Source organism: Quercus suber, unplaced genomic scaffold (assembly GCF_002906115.3).
Source record: "Quercus suber isolate HL8 unplaced genomic scaffold, Cork oak 2.0 scaffold_11, whole genome shotgun sequence".
Lineage (NCBI taxonomy): Eukaryota > Viridiplantae > Streptophyta > Magnoliopsida > Fagales > Fagaceae > Quercus > Quercus suber.
The window spans coordinates 629257-646320 of NW_027069477.1; the positions used below are offsets into that span (position 1 = coordinate 629257).

At 33.4% G+C, this 17064-nt stretch overlaps 1 protein-coding gene across 1 annotated transcript; it reads right to left on the reverse strand.

Annotated features, from left to right (window-relative positions):
- Positions 1–462: 462 nt before the first annotated feature.
- Positions 463–2549, reverse strand: LOC112006886 (transcription factor MYB105). The gene is made up of 3 exons (XM_024039185.2): positions 1918–2549; positions 1237–1776; positions 463–1012 (listed from the first exon to the last, which is right to left on the reverse strand). Exons 1-3 carry the CDS (start codon positions 2426–2428, stop codon positions 720–722), a joined length of 1344 nt encoding a protein of 447 aa, XP_023894953.1. The 5' UTR covers positions 2429–2549; the 3' UTR covers positions 463–719.
- Positions 2550–17064: the final 14515 nt, after the last annotated feature.

A 17064-nucleotide genomic window follows, 5' to 3' on the forward strand; every position in this document is an offset into this window, starting at 1 on the left:
CTACCCTCATCATTTTCATCATCATCCTCATAATTCACTCTCCCACACATTTTCTCATCCTTGTCTTCCACTTTGTTGTAACAAGGACATTCAATTACAATTACAATTACAATTACAATTACAACCTTGTTTTACATATATTTTTTAAAATAGTAACATAATAATTAAATAGGACGTTACAACGGAGATATAGATTGAACTCAAAACAATAAATTTAAGACCATTTGTTCTAACTTCTAACACTTTGAATGACACATGTTTTAAGTTTATGGGATTCAGACTGTTAACAATTTTTTGTTTTCTAAATAATTCTTCAAAGTAGAAATGTTTTGTAAGAGATTATAGATCAATCACTCGTCTTGTGTTCTTGGGCAAGGCTCTTTCCTTATCAAAAGAGACCAATGAAAGAAAATTTAAAGCCAGAAAAAAATAAGAATAAGTGAAAGAAAAGGTGACTTGGCATGTTATAAGAATAATATTTAACTTGATCTTTCACCTTGTGAAAGTGCCTCTCTTGTGAGAAAGGGAGTTACAAGAAAAAGATGGTGAGATATGACCTCAACAAACTGATGCAGATTTTCCCAGTGTCCCCCATTTGCAACAACTATCCTTTCTGATTGCTTCTAATGGTTTCTCATATACCTTGGACCACACCCACATTGAGGCACTCTTTTGATGATTCTGGGAAAGCTTTTTCAGCTTTACATTTGCTTGTAACTTCATGTGGCTCCTACTCCAAGAAAATCAATGAATGGTGGTGGAATGGTCTCATATTGGCTGCCAACTCTGGTTTCTGTAGCAGATGATGATGAAGGTTCACTGGCTGAAACTTGAGGTGTTGGTGTTGCTGATGGTTCTAAGTAATCATAAGGGTTGTGATTGCCTGACTGTTGCATTGCCAACATAAATGGGGGGTAGTGGGAATAGAAACCAGTTAAGTTAGCTTCATCACTTGGCCTATCCCAAGATCTCCCATGGCTGAACCTGCCCATGATGTCACTACTGTTGGGTCCTGAAGAACACGATTAGAGAGCTGGTGAGTTAAGGTAACAAAGCTACAAAACAATGCATAAATGGAGCAGCACAAGAAAATGATCAAACAATGAAACAAGAAAATGAGGTTAAGATTCCAAAAAGGCCAACAAGGAGCAGCACAGAAACCCAAATGCACAAACTGCAGGAACTACAAAAAGGTTTAGAGGGCAAGGGAGGTGATTATGTATATAAAGGACACACCAGTGAAGAAATCAAAAGGAGTTTGTTGTAGCGCACAGAAACCACCGTAAGGAGGGACCTTGGTGCTTGAGATTGCTTCTCCACCATTGGTCATGTGGGGCGAACCATTTAAGGCATTTAAGTTATAATCAACCCCACCACCACCACCACCATTATTGAAGGCTCCAAAGGGGAATCTAGTAATATTATTGTTGAGTCCTCCATTAGGGAGATTGAGACAGTAAGTTAGTGGTTCTGTTCTTGTGGCTGTCTCTCCACAGACTAAGCTTGGATTTTCATCCATCCTTCGGTAAACAGATTGACCAAGCTTCCTCCTCCTGTAAGCATTGGATTGTTCTCTATATTTCCTAGCCATTACAACATGCCAATGGTTCTTGACTGCATTATCAGTTCTTCCAGGGAAAAGCCTAGCTATCATAGCCCATTTATTGCCATAAATTCTATGAGCTTGCATTAGCCTCTCTTCTTCTTCTTCAGTAAAAGCTCTTCTATTGATTCTTGGGTCCAACTGATTAAACCATCTCAGTCTGCAGCTCTTACCTTTCAACACATATAACCCAAGAAAAGAAATGAGGATGTAGTCAAAAAAAGTAACAATAGTATTTTAAAATATAGTACAAAGAACAAGAACTAGAATAAAATAAAATAATAATTTTAGTGATCTTTCCCTCACTTCCTTACCTGATCTTCCTTCCAACTTCTCTGCTATAAGGTTCCAGTTTTGAGGGCCATAAAGAGCCACCAGTTCCTTGAGCTTTGTATCCTCTGCGGGCCTCCAATGCCCTCTAGCACAAAGTTTTGACTGTCCACTATCTATATCTTTCCCGCTGACCAAGTTCTTATCATCGTTTTGCTCAAAACCATCACTGCTGTCAGAGACCTTACCTTCCCCAGCATTGCTGTTGTGGTTTTCCTCAAAGCTTCTTGTAATATTGGAGTTTTTTCCCATGAATGGAAGAGCACCCCAACAAGGCCTCCTATGATTTTCCACCTCATGAGAACTCTTAGAGAGATTACTTTCTTGTGAAGAAGAAATTGCTGAAGCTACACCGTATTTGGGACTGAGTGAGAGAGAACCCATGTCTGCATAAACCATCCCCATTGAAGAAGAGGTAGAGCAAGGAGTGGATGAGTAGCAACTAAGACCATTTGGGTTATTTTCTGGTGCATATATAGCATAATTGTTGGCCATGCCTTCATTTCATTTCCACTCTCACTCTCACAAATGCTGATGACATTAGAAAAAAGACTGTTACAAAGTCATCCCACAGGAAGAAAAGAACATGGGAAATGACACGTTGTTAGACCAAAAGTGAGAAGCAAATGTTTGACAGACAGATTAGGAGAAGAAGAAGGAAAGGAGATTTGCTGTGTGAGAACTTGAAACTACAAGAAAAACGAGGTGTTTTAATAGAAACCTACAAGACTTTTCTCCCAGTCACACTTCTTTTAATAAGTAGTTAACTACCCTGTCTGCTGAATTGACCTTTCTAATTTAACTAGCTCATATTAATATATCAATAAAGATATAAAACTTTCAAGACTTTTGCAGACACAAAATTTTCAGATAGTAAACCTACAAAAAAAATCATATCTTTTTTAACCATGGGAGATCATTTCATTTAGTTTATAATAAGCATAGTATTAGTAACATGCCCAATAATATAAAAATAATATTATTTCAATCATAACTAGTTACCTTTAAAATTTATGAAAAAAATATTTTCATAACATTATTGCTTTTCCTCTCTTTTTTTCCTTTTTAATTGTGCATGTGATATATTGTGAGTAATACATAATAAAATAATGTCATTAATAAATCTGCATGCGAAAAGTGGTAATCGAAACAGAGTTGTGAATTATACATAATAAAAAAATGCCATTAATTGATTTGTGTGAAAGTGGTATTCCAATCAAAATTTGTCAACTTAACTAATTGTAAAAAAGATTATAAGAGCATTTATATTGGTGGTGTCAAAATGCTAAAATACTATTTTTAGCGTCACAATATACAAAAAGTGTGTTACATTGGTGGTGGTTATGTAAAAAATTTAACTACTCAAATGTTAAAGTAAATAATATATTTTATTCTCCCTTCAATTAAAATAATATTTATTTCCTTTTCTCTCTTTCTTTTTTTCCTAAACGCACCGCCGACCCAAGCCCCAAGCCAACCCATCTCTATTCTCTCTTCCTCCACTCTTGCAGACCCAAGCCAACTCCCCTGCCCACTCCGATTCATCCATTATTCGGTGTGGGTTGTTGCTAGAGTGAGTTTGCTAGACTCGGTGAAGTTGTATTAAGAAGTGGGTCAGTGTTGTGGTTGTGGGTAGGAGTTGCGGTGGTGGTGGTGGTGGTGTCGTGGCTAGGTTTGGAATAATTTTAGGTAGTGGTTTTTGGTTACGGGATGGATTTTGTGTTGTTGATGTGGTGGGTTTGGTTTGATTTTGTGGTGTTGATGTGGTGGGTTTGGATTTTGTTTTGATTTTTTTTTTCTTTCTAATTAATGGATTTTGTGGCGGATCAGTGGTTAATAGTGATTGAGTTTGTGATGGTGGATTGTGGCTAGTGGCAAATTGGTGGTGGTCGTGCTGTGAGTGGGTTGGGTTTGAAGAGAGGAAGAAGATAGAGATAGAGATGAACAAAGAGAAAAAAATAACAAATAAATGAATAGTGTTTAACTATCATGTGAAAATAAGAGCATTGATATGAAGTAAATAGTGAAATGGTAAGTTAAAATAGATAAAATTGTTTTTTTAAGTGCTAATGGCTAAAAAATTAGTTTTATCAATGTGTATGCTCTAAAAATGGGTATCTTAAAACTGCTTCTATTATATTGTTAATCACCCTATCTACTCAACTTGACCTTTTAATTTAACTAAACAATTTTTTTTTTTTTTACATTACTTACTAATTGTGAGTGGAGCAATAATAACTTCCAAGCATATTCATTATTGATAACATTTTTATCAGTACATGTTATAATAAGGAAGTATTAATATTTATATAAAAACATTATATCCCTTTTTTTTTTTTTTGCTAAAAAAAATGTATCACTTAGATTTATTGAATTTAACTCACTCATAGCATTATAGTACAATTCTTTTTTTTTTTATTTTTTTTATGGACACAATTCTTGCTTTTCTTTGCACATTTCCCACATCTTTAACTCGTGTGAAAGTGAGAGGTACAACTAAACCTCTCTCTCATGGGGTTGAAGTTGAAGGTTCTTAGGCTGTCCCTCTCTAAATTGACAAGAAAGACTCATAATGTGATGTGTGCTAGCTTGGGCTCGCGCAGTGCTAGACACCTTTCTTTTCAAGGCAGAAGAAAATAAGACTTTGACACAACAAAACCCCTGTCAACACTAGTAAATAAGTTGTAGCCCCCATCTCCATCAGTCACCCTTTTTTTCAAAACTTTAAAGGTTGTTTAACCTGGGTTTCAGCTTAACCACCTGAAGTTGACCCAACAATCAAACCAGAATTACTCGATTGTGTCCCTTCTTCACAACTAATCATGACACTACAAAATGTAATTAGCTTAGCTTCACAATAAAATCCCACTTGTTTTATGTCTCTTCCTTGAGTGTCATGTAAGAGAAATTATAATTCAATACATATAAATATTGATTAATTTTAAGACCATAATTTTTACGGCATCTTTTTTATAGTTATTTTATAAGGTTTGACTATAATTAGTTGTCAATCATTCTTACATGAACCTATTATTCACGACCTTATTAAATTTGTGATAAAGTTGTGAGAAGAAAAATTATGCTATTAGATTTTCTTAGAAATATTTTAAATTTATTAACCTTTTATGAACTTTTATCATGTTTAACATGCATCCATTTTTGAGCCAAATTGTCTACTAGTGAATTTTAAGGGCAAAAAATTATTAGGTCTATTAGAAGGACTATTGACGTGGTCTTCTTTGACCTCCTAATCAATAAAATACTGTTATTTATGCAAATGTGACATCATCTGGTAAATTTTATTTTTGATTCTTTGTGTTGATTAAGAATCTCACATATACATTTGCATAGATAACATCGTCTCATTAGTCGAGGAGGACTACATCATCCGTCCTCTCGGTATAAATAATAATTTCTCCTCGAGGGCAGGAAAATAAATTCAGGGTATTTAATTTTTTTTTTCTTTTTTATTTAACTGGTTCAACTTAACCTTCCTGAGGATCCCACTTGGTACACCAATAATATAATCAAATCTTGATGACCTTTAGAACACTATAATGAAAGTAGAGTTCATAATGGGAAACAATTAGCACATTCTAAAGAGAGACTCAATAAATCCACCAACCACAAAACAGTTAAAAGGATGGGGCATGTTTCCATGTTAGGTATGTTCTAGATTTCCTCTCATTGCCTAAGACTTTTACCCAGAAGGAAAAATATCAAAACAAAAAAGCTACTATTTAGTATAAACGAAACTGGCCTCATACATTAAATAATTTTTCTTTCAGTTTTCACTCCCTGGAAAACCCAATGGCAGACGTTACATTTAAATTTTTGTCACAGTGTAACAGGAATGTACTATCTATGCTATGAAGAACTGATTCAACTGAACAGCTTTGGGTCAAAGAACTTTCAAAACCCTGACTCTTTTTTTTTTTTTTTTTATTGGAAACAGCCCAACTAAACTGACCCCATCAACTGTAATTGGTAATTGCCATCAAACAGTAAAAATATAAACCACAAGGTGGAGTTTGCTTCCTACCTCCATAACTCTCTCAGAACATAGGGTCCCAAGCATGGGAGGCATGTTTGTGTATATCTAAATATTTTTCCTTCCCTATGAGGTTTGAATCTGTAACTGTACTTATTCATGCCAATAGCATTTTAGTTGCATATATATGCATGTGACCATGCTTATGATATCATTGGAGGACACTACTATTATACATCCAAATATATTGATAAAAAAAAATGGAGTAATTACAATAAATCCTCTTGTAGTTAGGTTCAAATTTACATTATTTACTCTTAATTTGAAAAGTATCACTCTGCCCAATTTTGTAAATATTAATGTGTGGAGAGTCAGTCAACATACAACCAAACCCCAATACCAAGCTACCTAAGAAGACCAAATGGATTCTTTTCATTCAATTCAATCGACCAAAACAGCCATCCATCCTAATACGACATGACCATATCGACCATTGGATTTTTTTTTTAATATCATTTATCACTTAAGTAATGGATGTGCCGATTGGCTAAACAATATTGGCAACGGCCTTTGTTTTGTTGAGTTCATTGTGTTAGATTGGCAAATTGTGAACAAATTTAACCTTAAATTAGTGTCTTGTGGTATGTTTGAAGTCTATATGAAGGCCAAGACATGTTTCGGTTGTTGCTCAAGAGAAATTACAAGTATATGTTGCTTGACACCTTCTCAACACGTAATAGATCAATCGAGACATATCAATTATGTTGATCGATCAAAAGCTAATGTCGATTGATAGAGAATCATGTTGACGAACTTCAATTTTAGCCCAATCAACCGTCAGTGCTTCTAGGATTTTGTGGATTTCAAGTCATTTCAAACTTGAGCATGTTATTTCAAACTTCTGAAGAGTCATGCAATGTACACTTAGGACTAGGGTTAACCAAACTCTACCAAAGTATCAACCGGATACCAAGAAGAATTCAAAAGATATGGTCCAGCTAAAGTTGGAGCATCTTGTGTACATTCAAGCTGCTGGAGTGAAACTTCAAGAAAGTTCTAGAAGTTATAAGCGGGTGTCTATGTTCGATAAAGTCCACAAATAAAAGAGTTAAAGGATTTGAAGCTGCATGAAGTTACATTAGTAAGTTTACATGAGATTGATAGAAATAAATTCCGGGTTACATCTTTGTAAAACTTCTATTTTATTATTGTGGATATATTTTTCTTCTGGGGTTAGTGGTTAAGCTATTACTAAAAGTAGTAATTAAATGGTATTATACTTATAAATAAACAAAAAAAAAAACTGTGGTAGAAAGAGATGAAATCCAATTCAGAATGACTGAGGCTTTCTTTTTTGTTAAATGATCATATCAATGGACCATGTTAGTTAGAATTTTGGACAATGCTTCTTGGCACATGATGAGGCCAAATAGAAAGCTTCCAAATTCCAGTGGACCATATATATGTCATATTTTTAAAAGAAAGGACAATGGATCACTTGGTCTCCAACTTTTCAGACCAAAAAACGCAAAGTGAGTGAACCCAAATGTAGGGATTGACAGGTAAAAATTAAAAAAAAAATGTCCAGTAGTCTTACAGAATCTATTGCTTTCATCATGCACATATATGTTAGTATTATCCTCTTTCATCTTTTGTCCAAACCAAACCTGAAATCCTATGCTTTTTCTTTGTTTTCTTTTTCTGCCATGTTATGTGCATTCCAGTGAGTCACACGTGCACCATTGATTGCACGTGTGGATCCTTGATTTGAAAGGCCAATTGCTTTTGCTTGCTTGCATGGAGTGGCCTTCAGTAGAAGAATTATTGGGACTGACTGACCCCTGAATCTCTGAATCAATCAAACTTAGGATGCCTCTCTATTCAACCCACTCAGCCTATATGGTAATTTTTGTCCTTCTACCAAGCCCCACGTCATCAATGTGTGGCCTCACGCCCCAGACATGCATTCCATTCCTGTGTAGGCTGTGGCTTGATTGCTTTTAAAATCTCACCCTCAGCTTTAGATTATTTGATAGAGCCATTATCATTTGGACTTTACAAAACTAGAAAGAGTTAGGATCCATTTGAATATCGCTTTTTTGTTAAAAATTAAAAATTTATTGTTGAATATAATATAACAAAATATTTTTTAAAATGTAAAACACTGATCACTTGTTATTGTTCATGCGTTTTTGTACTTTGACTTGTCCATGAACAGTGTCATGAGACTAGCCAAAAAATGCAAACACCAACTTCAATGCAAACACATTGCTAAACAAACGCACACCAATTAGTTGTGCGACTTGATGGTAGGAGTCTTTATATCGTTTCATTTGGTGAATAGTTCAGGTAATAGTCTCATCAAGCCCTAGTGATACAAGTGCTATTACTTGTTGCCATCACGTGAAGTGATAGCCTCATCAAGTCCTCATATCACCTACTCACAGTCACACAAGTTAGCAAGTTGTGAAATCGAGGGTGCGATTAGATGTGTCTATAAAATATGTTATTTGTTGTTCTAGTTTCTTTTATCTAATTATCAATTTAGAGATAAACTTTTTCTTTCTTGTAAGTATTTAGTGTGTATGCAAAGAAGGACTTATATTTACCTGAGAGTCTGAGACATTAGTAGAGTGCAGAAGAATAGCAGATACAATAATGAAAACCAATTAACATTAGAAAGACACAATGGTTAGTTAATTGCAGCCTAAATAAGATATAAGCATATAGTTTATGCTTAATCAAGTTTGCCTCGTGAGAAAAATTGCAAATGTTAGCATGGCCACTTTATCTATAGAATGTACAAAGTGTTCTGATTTATACTTATAGGTTACTAGATTGGTAAGCGACATATAGTTAACTAGTCTATAGCAACCAGAGTGGAAATTTGTAGTTTTATTATAATTAGCATGTAATGTAAGTGGTTTTAATTCATTTGCACGTGTAAAGAATACTTTACTGCAATGCCATTAAATGACATGCAAGTCTATATGTTGTAATTTTATGCCATTGAATATAATAATTTATTACATATTTACATAGCTCCATAACACTTTCACTGCTGCTTGCACGGAAAATTATAAACCTAAACTAAACCTACCACAGCTTTGCTGCTTTTTATATTAGGGTTTAGCTGCTTCACATTCAGGTTCCTGTGCCAAGGTCTTAATTAAACCATTAAAACCATCTTCTTTCACAATATAAATATCTTAGTTCTAGTCCAATTAAAATTCAGATGAATTGCCTACAGTTAGTCAAAATCAGATTTCAAATCATGATCTTAATTTGACTTAGTTCTCCAATGGAAATAATCCACACTAAACTGACCAGAAGAGAATAATCACAAAACTTTTTACAAAAAAGTCAAGTTGGTTAAATGGACCACATCAGTTACAGGTGCTTGTCACATGAGCTGAAACCTGAAGTGAAAATGTTGTTAAATTGCCAAACCAAGTGGCATGCCTGTTGGGAGGAGTTGTTGGGAGCATTGTATGCATGTGTGTCTGTTGGTGTGCATCAGATAGAGGGGCAGTGACTGAGGTTTCTTGTAGATAAGGGCATGGGCACCCCAAATTCATGTGCCTAGGTTTGTTATATTGAACACAAATGAAAGTAACATGCTTTTAGAATGACCCCCATGTATAATAATAATAATACAATAATTAAGTCAATACCACAACAATTTTCAAAATATTTTTACTTATGAACGCTGAAATGGTAAGTTCTTAATTTGTATAAAATAAAAATGATATTAATAATGGTGTCAGTAAAAATGATATTCTACTAATTGTAATCTATCATTGCAATAAATTATGAAAGTTTTTGTATCCATTGTATTGCATGGTTGATAATGATAAGATAAGTGGTGGGTAGCTAAAATCAAAGAGTGGAGCCAGAAATGCATGAAAAGGATTCACAAAAGGGTCATAACAATGGCCCACCGTATAAATAGTAGTACTGATCCATAAGATTCTGTTGGGGCTGTTCCCTTGGAACTATGTGAAAAGAAAAGGCATGGTGGTGCATCTGTTGCCATTGGGTACCCCACCCTTCAGGCCCCTTTACCGGAGCCCCCCTCAACATGATAATTCTAACCTGTAAAATGGGATATACAAAGGCAAAAAAGCATGAGGTTTTTTTTTTTTTTTTTTTTTTTTTTAACTAAGGAGAAAGATGACATTTTATATTTTATTATTTGTGTGTACTTGTTTAATATTTCTCTTTCATTTTTTGGACAATAAGATGGGGCATTTTGTTTTGTTTAGTGGAATATAAATATAATAGAAAAAAGTTTTTCTTTTTTGGCTAAATAAATAGAAAAAAAAGGTTTTATAGATGAATTTTGTGCTTTGGGGCTATATTTGTCTNTAGCATTTTCCTCAATATTCGATGTGGCATAGTTAACACTTAACACCATTAACATCGAGAGATAAAAGTCCTATTGATTCTATGAATACGAAGTTAAAGCATAAAATTATGATCGAGGTCATTGATACTTGAGAAAGATTATCGATGCATTGACTGTAACATCTATATATGCCTGCAGTCAAATCGACAAGTCAAAAATGAAAATCATCTCAAATACACCTAAGTCAGTGGAAGGGGACCAAGTTAGTGAAGAGCCGACATGTATGTTTTAGAACTGTACGTTGCCTTAATTCGATTGGCAATCCTTTTCAGACCTAACCTACCTTCATTCTTAGGTAAACATACCTTATCCCATGCTACATTAGTGCCACCCTTATTATTAGAACCTTATCCTTGTCAAAGAAAGTGATTAAATTACTGCTCTAAGACTCGACAACTTTCTTAGGTAATAAGAATTGGCTGGACCAAAACATTTGGATGCTATATAACATTGATGATAGGAGCTGAAGTACGCTTGCAAAGGATACCTCTTGCCACAATGTTATCAATTAGAGGCTGACAGTTACTCAAACTTAACCTGCCAAACACCAAGGGCCTTAATTGTATGAATGGAAAGTAAGGTATACAACAGAAAAAATTAGCATCTGAACTCATATATGTAAAATCTATCAATTTTTGCAGTGAATATGGAATTTAAAGCATCTGAACTCTCCAACCTTCTTCTTCTTTTTTTTTTTTTTCCTTCTCCTTTTTGGTTATAAGACTATCTAATTACCTTCCTTTAGCATGATGAATTAACTAAAGCATATGTGTAATTAACTTGCATATGTAGCTAGCCATAGGCTATAATACTTATATATACAATAATAAAAAAACATAGGCTATTTATATATATACAAACATTAGTAAAATTCATATATATATACACACACTACTATTCTGCCAGACTGAATTTCCTTATCTTCCGTGTAGGGTGAGAAGCATTTATGCTCTGCAGGCGTACCCGTCCTTCGACATTAAAATGTGGGTCTCTCTTGACTATTGAGTGAAGCTTGAGCTGTTAAATTTCTCAAGCTATAGAGTAGACATAAATGAGCCCTCGAGGTACCTATACAAGTGTAGTTTGACCCTATGTAACCAATATGTCACATCATAATTAAGATCTTTTTTGGGGTTTTTTTTCGTTCCATAACAACCAGACAAATATTTGGCATAAATTAAGTGCTTAATAAATTAACAATTGTGCTGAGCGATTGTAACAACTCAAAATGAGAGTAGTCTAACCAAATAATTTTACGTAACTTTCATGTAAATTTATGGAAAGGAATGCTAGTTGCTTTTTAGAGCTTTTTGGTCCTTGCGTCGATTTGACTGCAGGCATATATAGATGTTACAGTCAATGCATCGATAATCTTTCTCAAGTATCAATGACCTCGATCATAATTTTATGCTTTAACTTCGTATTCATAGAATCAATAGGACTTTTATCTCTCGATGTTAATGGTGTTAAGTGTTAACTATGCCACATCGAATATTGAGGAAAATGCTAAGAAACAATGAAGAGCAATGAACTACAATGAAAGAGATTAATGAAACTACAAATGCATAGGAAGGTTTAAAGGGTTCACATATTTAGCAAACTATGATACAACCAAGCTGCATCAAATGAGAAACAATAAATGACAATTGAACTAAGGATTTTATAGATCTATTGAGTTAACAATTGCAATCTTGCTATGAACATAATAGAACTGCATAAACATAAAAGGAGTAAATAATTACACATAGACTACTTACTCACATCAATGTCTTACAACGACCCTACGAATTAGAAAGTAAATACAATAACAAGAGAAAACTCTCTGTTGAGTATCTTGTGATGAGAAAGTTCATTGACATTCTAGGAAATGAGTCCTCTATTTATACTCATAGTCTCTTGTAGTTATCAACGATTATTGGTAATTGTCAATGCTTCTGTCTCTCCACTGTGGCATCTTTTCTTTGCAATTTTGATGGCACTTGTCCTTGATTTGAGGTGTCATTCAAAATTGATAACTAACATTATATATACTCCTCATTAGCACATTTAACTTGTGCCTTCCATTTTTATCAGTCTACATTAGGGTTGTCCATGGGTCATTCCAAGTTGAGTTAGGGCTCAACCTAGACTCAATCCGATCATGTCAAGTGGAAAATCGGAGGACCCATCGTTGACCAAGAGCATAGATAGGGCGGATCGAGTCAAATATTCCACAAGTCGAGTCGGTTTTGGTTAGAACTAAGAGAGGCAGTAACAATCGAAAATACAATAATGTTTCGTCAGAATCTTGCTAGATCAACTAAGATCTCGTCACATCTGGCAGAGATCTCATAAAAAAAATGGAGGAGATTGGCTGGTCATGAAACCAATCGAGTTCATCAGTTTCTCAAATAGCAAAATTTCCTTTCGAATCAATCTTTGTTGGTTCTTGTCATCAGAGACCCATCGTTGACCAAACCACTTTTTGGATTGGATGGTTTTGTTAGGCTCTAATTATTTAGAAAAAAATGTTTAAGTTCTAATTTTATGTAAGTTCGCAAACCGAGAACAAAAACATGTCTACTTTAAGTGTTAGACATTGCTCATGATGATTCAAGAATAGTCAAGCTACAAAAAAAAGAATTTAGAATCTGTAAGACTCGACCGATCAAAGATCGTGTTCTGCAGAATTTTATTCAGACCCAAAGCCAACGAAAATGTTTAGAGCTTGTGTCCAACACTATCTAGTATAAAAAGGAAAATCTTAAATATATTTCAAAAGTTCTTAGAAGTTTTGTGAGTTACTCCTATGAGATTTGTGAGATTTCTGTAGCCTTCTAACTTAACAAGCATCTACCGGAAAGAAGATCTACATTCAAGAATTGGCGGATTAAGTTGTTGCATACAAGATCATATATTACTGATGATTTAAAGCTTTGAGTAGGATCTCAAAGTCACAAACGTGAGTATTTGTGTTTAGCAAATTCAGATAAAATAGTTTGTGGATTCAGAGTTACGCGTGGTCACGTGAGTAAGTACTACAAGGGGTTGTTTTAGATTTAGAGAAAAATCTATTGTAAGACTTTCATAATTTGTTGCCTTAATGATAGTTTAGATTAAATCCTCTTCAGGTTTTTTACTTTAAAATTGTTAGTTTCATTGGTTTTCCTGAGTCATCATATTACTGTCTTCTTTACTTTTTCACACTGTGTGATGTGATTGTTTATGTTTAACCTAGATTTGAACAATAAATCTAAATAACAACTTAGTTAATTAATTAGGTTAAACAATCTGAGTATACATGAGTCTAAATGAACAAACAGGTTTTTAAGTCAGTTGGCGTTGGATCGGGCACATTAGGTGGATCCGGTCATAACCCTACTTCACATGTATCAAATCTGTACACCACCATTTGTGTCCAGCCAGCGAATTAAATATTTAAAAATACTTATTCAACAGGGTGCATGAAAGTGTCTTCAAAATTTTATAGGATTTAAGCCCACTTCATCTCTTAAATTAAGACAATAAGAATTAAGTTGGGTGATGAGGAGAGGATTTTTCTTTGGCATGACCATTGGCACCCAGTTGGAACTTTATTTCCAAGTTTTGGTTTCAGAATCATTCATAATGCAACTGGTAATCTCCATACATAAGTGGATTCTGTACTCAAGAACAAAACTGTTTTTTTGAGGAACTACTCAAGAACAAAACTTGGATCTTAAAGCTTGAAGCTTGCCGGTTCAAAAGATCTTGTCAGCATTAAAAACCAGGTATGCTTACTAAAGCTTTGTTGGTGTCATCATTGTACTAGATTTGTTAGAATAAGATTCATGTTATTATTTGGCCAAAAAAAAAAGGCTACTACCAGGAAAAATGGATTTTTACTTTTATTTTTTAAAATATCTAACACAATATCTCTGTTTTGAAATGATTAAGCACCATATTTTTATTTTAAAACTTGATTTAAAAAAAAATAATAATAAATTGTAGGTGAAACTCGAATTTAGTAATGTTGAGTTCTATACATATTTTGCCACTTAATTAAAAAAAAAAAATTAAGTGAAACTCAACATTGCTAATGTTGAGTTTCACTTAAGAATATACATATAACTCGATTTTAAAGATATCGAGTTTTATACCGATCTTGATTTTGTTAAAATCGAGTTTAAAAAATAAGAGGATTCTGTTAAATAGTTTTAAAATAAGAACATTGTGCTAGATATTTTAAAAAATAAGAACAAAAATTAATTTTTCCCCTGATTTACTAGTAAAATATACAAATATTCCATCTAGAAAGGCTTAAATTTACAAGCTAAATTTACAAATATCCCTTTGTATTGGATTTGATAGAAAGGTTTATTTTTATTATATATTACTCTCAATAAATCACATATTGGGTTATGAAAAATTTTATGATTAAGTGGTTAAAGCTTTTTGTTAACGGATGCATCCGCACATCTGCTAAGGATAAATTTAATAAGTTTCATTACATTGTTAAGAAACAAAAACAAGTAAACAAATATTTTATTGATGTGCAGTTAAATCTAAACTTGTTAAACTGTACCTTTCTTAAAATGTGTATAGTGTTGTACATTATTTGAAAGAGAGTTTTGAACAGTGTAGCACAGCTATGCGTGGGGTTGTGATGATGATGTCTTTACTGATGGCATATTGCATGTCCATATTCCCTCATGTGATCAATGTGACAACAGAACCCTATCAATGAAGTCTATAAAATAAAACACAGTCCTCCAATGTCATTCAAGATTGGAAGTAACAAAGCGGTAGAGTACTGCTACTACACAACACAGTTATGAGTTATGACACTATCTATACCCAATAATAAACCCAGCTGAAGTCAGCATGTGTAGGTTATACTGATAGTATGTATAAAAGAAGAGAGGGAAAGAGTGATGACATATATATGTATGTTTGTGTGTATATATATAGCCGTTTTCATTTTTGACCTCCGTGAAATATCCAAACAAGGAGACTGATCTAAAAGCATTATGATACCACATATAGGTAATAAAGGTGAGGGAGAGTTAGACTGTCATTCCCATGGCTCCCAAGATGTTAACAAGTCATAGAAATGGACGGTTGGGTGCAGTGTGAAGCTGTATGAAAGCCATTATTAAAATCTCTCTCACACACACACACACTCTCTCTGGATCTGAGTTGAATGGTACAAATACCAAGTGAAAATGTGAAATGAGTGAAAATTGACAGGGACATATAATATTTGAGTATTGCTAAGGGCAGAAGACCAAGACCAAGACCCCTTAAGAGCAAAAGCAAAAACAGCAAAGCATTGGAATTAAGGTATAATCATATATAGTTTGCAATAGTATTTATCAAATGATATAATTTTTTTTTTTTTAAATGTGTAACAAAAAGTTAAAAATTAGTTTATTTTCAAAACAGCTAAATTTTGTTAAATTTAAAAAATAATACTGAGAAAAAGCAAAAAGTAAAAAGTTTTTAGCAAATAAATTGATGCATAATTTACGAAGAAGATGATGCCGTTTGGATTCGGCGTTTTGCGTCTAGGTTTTGTGCAATACGCGTTTCTTCTTTCTTTTTCTTTTTTTTTTCAGGCCGTAAAGGCTGACTTTTCCACGGTGAACAATGTATTCGTGTACTGTTTACGAACCCACAAATATCACTTTTTAGCAAATTTTTCATTAAAAATGGGTCCCACGATACTATTTACACATTTAAAAATTATTTTGCTACAATGTTTTCAGTTTTCAGTTTTAACAATAATAAGTTCAATCCAAACGGACCCATCGATGTGCTAACCTTCTTCTTCCATTATATAAAAACTCAACCTCCACTCATAGGTCAATCCAACAAATTTTTTATGAAACTAAGTTCATTTTGAATTCACTCACTAATTGGTTTGTAAATCATAAATTTGGAGATGCTAATTTTGTGTCTAAATGGGCTCCTAGGATTTGTTTTGAGGGAATGATTTTCATCTCTTCTTTACCTAAGGTTTGAGAATGCAGATGGGACTTATTCTATCATTTTGAAAGCTTGTTATTGTTCCTTTTTCTATGAATATCATACTCAGAAGAGAAAGAAAGTCTCATCATTGTTCACATGGTTATAACCTAACTTTTATTTGGGTCTCCCCAGTAAAGTAAAAATTTATTGATAAGAGTCTAGTTAAGGTTATAATAAATTTTATCACATAAACTATAATAGGTTATTTATAAGTTGTTAGAAGGGCACAAATTATATTCATTGTCATGTGAATTTTTAAACATTTAAAAAAAAATAAAAGTATCTAGTATTTTATTTTTTCTTTTTTTCTTTTTTTTTTTTGGCTGAATATCTAGTATTTTAGATTGATGTCTTATAAAACCACAACTTTTAATACAATTCTATTGTGGCATCTTATCACTTTCATTCATATTTAGGACTTGTTTGAATACCGCTTATTATTAAAAATTAAAAATATTATAGTAAAATAATTTTTAAATATGTGTACAATACCGTAAAATCTAATTTTAAAAAAAAAATTATTAAAATTCATACTTACTTCCAGTAAATAAGTTTAAAAATAAAATGCAGACGCGCATTATTTTTCTTTTGATCAATCCAAAGTTCCAAACCCAGCCTGAGCCCATTACTTTTTCTTTGTCATTTATGATTAACTAATACCAGATTATGACAAAAATGAATGACTTTGAGATACAGGCAAGCATCACAATCACAAAATGTGAGGTGGTCCTATGTGATGCAGCA

Bases quoted from the DNA above. Each gene is read 5' to 3' on its own strand.
- LOC112006886 (XM_024039185.2), bottom strand. From the start codon at position 2,428: ATGGCCAACAATTATGCTATATATGCACCAGAAAATAACCCAAATGGT. The intron at 1,777-1,917 runs GTAAGGAAGTGA...ATGTGTTGAAAG, and splicing joins GAAGTTGGAAGGAAGATCAG to GTAAGAGCTGCAGACTGAGA. The intron at 1,013-1,236 runs GTGTGTCCTTTA...CGTGTTCTTCAG, and splicing joins TCCTTTTGATTTCTTCACTG to GACCCAACAGTAGTGACATC.